This window comes from Mandrillus leucophaeus, unplaced genomic scaffold (genome assembly GCF_000951045.1).
Source record: "Mandrillus leucophaeus isolate KB7577 unplaced genomic scaffold, Mleu.le_1.0 Scaffold129, whole genome shotgun sequence".
NCBI classification, from domain to species: Eukaryota; Metazoa; Chordata; class Mammalia; order Primates; family Cercopithecidae; genus Mandrillus; species Mandrillus leucophaeus.
In genome coordinates this window covers 241,467-247,992 of record NW_012101243.1, presented here as the reverse complement: position 1 = coordinate 247,992, position 6,526 = coordinate 241,467, and the positions used below count along the sequence as shown (strand labels likewise).

General features: G+C 56.5%; 1 protein-coding gene across 11 annotated transcripts in view; it reads left to right on the top strand.

Moving 5' to 3' along the window:
• The window catches only part of MYL9 (myosin, light chain 9, regulatory), an 11,553-nt gene that overhangs the window by 4,090 nt on the left and 937 nt on the right, over positions 1 to 6,526 (top strand). For 2 of the 11 annotated variants that reach the window (XM_011972351.1, XM_011972350.1), the window contains 3 exons: positions 1,322 to 1,531; positions 4,219 to 4,380; positions 5,290 to 6,029. In XM_011972351.1, coding sequence (XP_011827741.1) covers positions 1,322 to 1,531; positions 4,219 to 4,380; positions 5,290 to 5,462 — 545 coding nt within the window. In that variant the 3' untranslated portion in view covers positions 5,463 to 6,029. Of the gene's footprint in view, positions 1 to 1,321; positions 1,532 to 4,218; positions 4,381 to 5,289; positions 6,030 to 6,526 lie in introns of those variants that run through there. The other 9 variants (XM_011972354.1, XM_011972353.1, XM_011972355.1 and 6 more) reach the window with 7 other exon arrangements.

Sequence of the window (6,526 nt, the reverse complement as noted above, 5' to 3'; positions counted from 1 at the left end):
ACACTGCCCCAGCCGAGGGAAAGAGGCACTGGCTCTTCAGGCACATATCCCCACAAGCCGTGACAAGCATTCAGGGAAAGAGTCCCAGGCCTGGCCTCAGTCTTCCCATCTGTACAGTGGAAGCAGCAGACTGGCCGTAGTTGCCTTCATATAGTCATTCGTCAAACAAGCATCTGTTAGCCCCACTATGGCCTGGGATTGGCGTAAACTGGGGGATCTATGCTGGCCCACAAGGGAGGGAGATCTTTAACTGTTTACTGTGGAAGCAAGCGTGCAGAGAACAGCTCCCCAGGAGGTGGGGGTCTCAAGAACTGGGCTGGAGAAGAAAGAGCACAGGGGAGGAGGGACCACAGAGGAAAGCCTGGAGTGTCCAGTGAACCACAGAAGTCCGGAGGGCAGGATTGTGGGTCACAAGTGGGACTCACACAGGGCCTTGAATGCCAGGATGAGGGACCCAGACTTGCTCTGAGGGACGGCAGGAACCTTCGAGGGCTTCAGAGTGACAGGTGTGGGTCGGCGTCTGTACGGGACAGAAGAGGCCGGCTGGAAGCTAAGAAGCCAGGTCTAAGCAAGAGTGAAGAAGCTGGGGTTCTCAGCCCAAGCAAGCCTCACTTCCTGATAAGCACTGGGGAGTGAGAACAAGCAGTGGGACCCAGGATCAGGCTATGACCACTCCCCACTGGGGGGCTGGTCGAGCTCCCTGAGGTGGGCAGGCAGGGGTTTGACTGCCCAGAGCCTCCTAGAACGTCAGGCGGGCAGTGGAGGGATGGAGTGGGAGGGTAAGGAACGGCAGGAATGCAGGACTGCTGATCCAGCTCCTTCCTGCTGGCCCAGGGAGCCTGGATGGCAGCCCAGGAGAGCCCTCACTGACTCCCACGAGTGGACCCACCTTGTCACATAGAAAGAGAGACGGACAGTGTAAATGCTATTAAGGATTAAAGGAGATAAAAAGCATGGTAACGGTTGGCACCAAGCCCAATCCTAAGTGTTTTACCCAAACAGTCACAGCCAAAATAGCTGACTCCATGCCCGGCACTGTTCCAGGAACTCTCCGGCACTGGGTCAGTTAATCCCTACTGCTGGGCACTCCTCATGTCCCAAGTCCCAGATGAAGACTCTCAGGCTCAGAGAGGCAGAGGAAGTTGTTCAGAATCGCACAGCCCACACTTGTCTGCTTTTGTGAAGAACTGGCTGGTGGGAGCCCCAAATCCGTGGGTAGCCTTGAATGCCAGGCCCAAGTGCTAAAAGCCGGTCTGGAGGAGGCAGGAAGTTTCCCTGGCCCAGAGTCATAGGGCCACCCGACCCCCACCCCTTCCTGCAGAGAAGCCCCACCCACCAGAAGCCAAGATGTCCAGCAAGCGGGCCAAAGCCAAGACCACCAAGAAGCGGCCACAGCGGGCCACATCCAATGTCTTCGCAATGTTTGACCAGTCCCAGATCCAGGAGTTTAAGGAGGCTTTCAACATGATTGACCAGAACCGTGATGGCTTCATTGACAAGGAGGACCTGCATGACATGCTGGCCTCGCTGGGTGAGCTGGGACAGGGACGGGGTGAGATGGATGGGGCCAGGCAGGCTCTGCCAGTCATTTACAGGGCCCGTCCTGTGTAGTGAGACGCGTGGTGTCCACCTTAGAGAATAGTTGCCATTACTTAGTCCGTTCAACAGGGAAACTGAAGCACAAAGCAGGTCTACCACTGTGTCTGAACGTAGAGAGGCTGACCCCACAGTGGGCCTGTCTTAGGCAGATTTGTGCACTGGGCTGCCAGGTATCATTTCATTGAAAGAAAGGGGTCAGCTGGCCAGGCACGGTGGCTCACACCTGTAATGCCAGCACTTTGGGAGGCCGAGGCAGGCAGATCACGAGGTCAGAAGATCGAGATCATCCTGGCTAACATGGTGAAACCCCGTCTCTACTGAAAATACAAAAATTAGCCAGGCGTGGTGGTGGGTGCCAGCTACTCTGGAGGCTGAGGCAGGAGAATGGCGTGAACCCGGGAGGCGGAGCTTGCAGTGAGCCAAGATCGCGCCACTGCACTCCAGCCTGGGCGACAGAGCAAGACTCCGTCTCAAAAAAAAAAAAAAGAAAGAAAGGGGTCAGCATCTAAATGAAAGAGCGAACTGCAGGCTGTCCACTGCACAGATGGGGAAACTGAGGCCTAGAGGGGAGGCCAGACCAGCTCCCCTCCTTCAGAGGTCACCCATCCCAGGCTCTCATAGCCTCGCTGGTCCCAGTGACTTCCTCAAGATCAGGACCTTAGAACTAAGGGTACAAAAATCAAGTTCAATTCTCTACTGCAGATGGGGAAATACAGGCCCAGAGGCAAGGCCTCCAGAGACCATGCCCCAACCCACAGGCCTGCCCCGACATCCCTCCCAAAGTGCTGGCCACAGCCAGCCACTCTCAGCCCAGTTCTCGCGCACCCCTCATGCTGGGTGACAGCATCCAGACCAGACACTGCCTGGGGGAGGGAGAGTCCAGGACCAGAGGACACAGCCCCGTGACAGTCAAGCCTCGAGCTTTGGGGCCAGAGAGTCAGTCCCTGGTACAGCCCTGTGCACATTCCTCTTCCTGTGAAATAAGGCCATGGCCCTGATGTTTACTCACGAGGCATTGAGCAGGAGAACCAGGCAACCCTGAGTAGGAGAACTGACAGCACACTGCCCCTCGCCCTGAGGACCAAACCTCTCCCAGCTTCAGGCCAGGCTCGCTTGAAGACTCCCTCTCCCAGGAGGTCACCTGGCAGGAAGTAAACCCCAGGGTTTTGTTGTTTTTTTTTTTTCCTGAGACGAAGTCTCACTCTGTTGTCCAGGCTGGAGTGCAATGGCACCATCTTGGCTCACTGCAACCTCCGCCTCACGGGTTCAAGAGATTCTCCTGCCTCAGCCTCCCCAGTAGCTGGGTTTTACAGGCAGGCACCTGCCACCACGCCCAGCTAATTTTTGTATTTTTAGTAGAGACAGGGTTTCGCCATGTTGGCCAGGCTAGTCTCAAACTCCTGAGCTCACCCGTCTCAGCCTCCCTAACTACTGGGATTACAGGCGTGAGCCACCATGCCTCGCCAACTCCAGGGTTCTTATCTGGGGCCTTCCCAGCTTCATGGAAGGACTGAAGCCTGGTGAGAGAAGGGGCTGGGCTTAAGTACCCCACAGGAGTCCTGGTGTCACAGCTCCTCTTGGGCCTCAGCTGCCCTGGCCATCCCAGGGGGACACAGCGGGGTGTGTGAGACTCAGGGACATGAAAACTTCCTATTTCCAAGGCCACACCCTGCACCCAGGCCCCTGAACTCCTGAGACTTCATGACAGCCCTGGGTGTCTACCCAAAAAAACATGCATTGTGTCTGTAGCTTGTATCAGTGGGTCTGCAGATGAGCCACACCCTCATCTTCAAGTTAAAAACAAGAGCAGCAAATATAATCATCATCATAATAAGCCCTGCAGGTATTATCTTAAATCTCAAAGCAATCCTGTTGAACAGATGCAATTATCATTCCTTCTTTACAAACAAGGAAACTGAGGCTCAGAGAGGTTAAGTAATTTACCCAAGGTCACACAGCTAGCAAGTAGTGGGGCTGCAATAGAAACCCAGCAGTTGATTCCAGAGTCCATAGGCCTGTGCCAGTCATTGTTATGAGCCTTTTGCAACTACTGTCTTATTGTCTTCACAATTCCCCTAAGAGATGGGGGAAACCAAGGTGCACAGCTGGGATCCAAACCCAGGCCTGTCTGACAGCAAAGCACTATGTCTGGACTTAGGAGTTAGGCTGCCTGGGTTCAAATGCCAGGTCTACTCAAGTCTCCTCCTTACGTGCTGTCTGACCCTGGACAAGTTGCCTGGTCTCTCTGTGCCTCAGCTTCCGTACCTGTGAAGTGGGTAAGAATGCTGATTTCACAGGGTGGTGAAAGTTAAATGCAATAAGGCACGTGGGCCACCAACCACAGTAAGCAGTCTGCAGAGGGTTGTTTTTATTATACTTTAGTGAGCACTGCCGACTGCTGACATCCAGGCCACAGGAGGAAACTGGTGGAAGCAGCCAGGGACTCCAGGCGCCCACTGCTGTGGCTGCCCTAACGCCATGCTTTCCAGTTCACAAAACCCACTACCTCCCGTCTCACACAGAACCGTGAAGGGCAGGGGTGGGGGACGGGGGTGGAAGTTGCCCCAGCTGGGGACAGAGGGCCCAGGACCACAGGCTGGAACACCCCACCTGCCACAGGGAAGAACCCCACAGACGAATACCTGGAGGGCATGATGAGCGAGGCCCCGGGGCCCATCAACTTCACCATGTTCCTCACCATGTTTGGGGAGAAGCTGAACGGCACGGACCCCGAGGATGTGATTCGCAACGCTTTTGCCTGCTTCGACGAGGAAGCCTCAGGTCTGTGGCGCCCCTACCACCATCCTGCATGCAAGTGGGGCCAGGGCCACCCCAGGCATTCAGTGCCTCTGCCCCTAAGGGCCAGAACAGACATCACCCATCTCCCAGGTTCTGTTACCAGAACTATAAAAGCCAGGCCACCTCCTTATTGTACCCGCAAAGGCTAGGCCAGAACAGCCCATGCCCCAAGGCTCCTGCCTTCTTGATCTCCCCCGCTGGCCCAATGCACATTCTCCATCTGCTTTAGACCTTTCCGGAAATCAAACCATTTCATGCCTTTCTTGCCAAGAAGGTATAGAAACTGGCTCCCATCCTCAGATCTCCTAACGGACGTTTTGTCCCTCAGCTCATTTTTCCCAGGGACATGTCAGGGTAATGATGGCCATAGTAACATTGCTTGGGCCCGCACCGGCCTGACTCCCTTCACAGTCCCTCACCAGAATGGCAACATGTTCATCCCAGTTTTCTAGATTAAACAGGCACACGGAAGCTAAGGGCCTTGACTAAAGGCACACAGCTAGGGAGAATGCGAATCAGCATTTCAACTTAGGCAGCGGAACTCCAGAGTTCATGCTTAAAACAGGGAATACCCAGGGCCCCCTGTGTTCACAGCCTCAAGTTCCCCAAGTGACACCTTGGAGGCAGTCCCACTGCACAACTCCTCCCCACAGGACCCGGGCACCCCTTCACGTGGGATCCGACACCCCTTCACGTGCGATCCAACACCCCTTCACGTGCATCCCCACACCCCTCCTGCCTCGTCCTCATTCCTCAGACTGACCAGAGACTAAGATGGTATCTTCCCAGCCCCTCTAGGTCTGCAAGAGCTGCCAGGGGGCTGAGGGATGGGGCTGCTGTGTGTGTCTCAGCCCGAGTTCCTGCTCTCACCCACCCTGCCCCTGCCCCCAGGTTTCATCCATGAGGACCACCTCCGGGAGCTGCTCACCACCATGGGTGACCGCTTCACGGACGAGGAAGTGGATGAGATGTACCGGGAGGCGCCCATTGATAAGAAAGGAAACTTCAACTACGTGGAGTTCACCCGCATCCTCAAACATGGCGCCAAGGATAAAGACGACTAGGCCACCCCAGCCCCCCGACACTCCAGCCCCCACCAGTCACCCCTCCCCGCACACACTCGTCCATACCAGCTCCCTGCCCATGACCTTTGCTCAGGGATCCCCCCTTTGAGGGATTAGGGTCCCAGCTCCCAGTGGAAGAAACAGGCCAGGAAAACTGTATGCCGAGCTGAGGCAGGTATTCCCATGGTGACCCCAGAGCCCTGGGCTGGAGTCTGACACCTCCAAGGAAAGACCACCTTCTGGGGACATGGGCTGGAGGGCAAGACCTAGAGGCACCGAGGGAAGACCCCATTCCCGGCCTGCTCCCCGAGGAGGAAAGGGCTCTGTGTGCCCCCAAGGAGGAAGAGGCCCTGGGTCCTGGGATCCTACACCCCTTCACGTGCATCCCCACACAAATGCAAGCTCACCAAGGTCCCCTCTCAGTCCCCTCCTCTACACCCTGACCAGCCACTGCCGCACACCCACCCAGAGCGCGCCACCTGCCACGAGAGTGTGCTCAGGAGTTGCGGGCAGCATGGACATCTGTCCCAGAGGAGGCAGAATCTCCAATAGAGGGCTGAGCACTGCTTCTGGTCTGTGTGTCTGTGGTTGGGGTGAAATAAGGGGACCCCGGACCTGAAATCCTCTCCCACCTTCTCCTGCCATCCCCAGTTACTGCCCTGCTCCTCCCACCCTGGCCCAGGGAAGGACTGGGTGTCCTCTAGCCATATGGGCCCTGAAGCCCCTAGGGACTAGAGTCCCTAGTAAGTGGGCTCTATGTTCAGCTGAGACCAGCAGGGGCAGGGGATGGAGGGAATGGGCCTGTTGGCCTTCTCGGGGCTTGTGGGAAAGGGAGGACCACGGGAATCACCACAGCTAATCCTGTTGAGGGTTCCAGGCCTCTTGCGGGGCAGGGGTCAGGCCACACAGCCCTCAGGACTAGAGCTCCGGTTCCAGAAGAACATGGAGCCTCCAGGAACAGCAATGAGGCAGGCATCCCAGCAGCTCAGGGTTGGAGGTGGGAACGAGGGGTTTCCCAGCCCCAGGCAGCCGGAGGGCGAGTTCAGCCCCAGGACCAGCAGCGC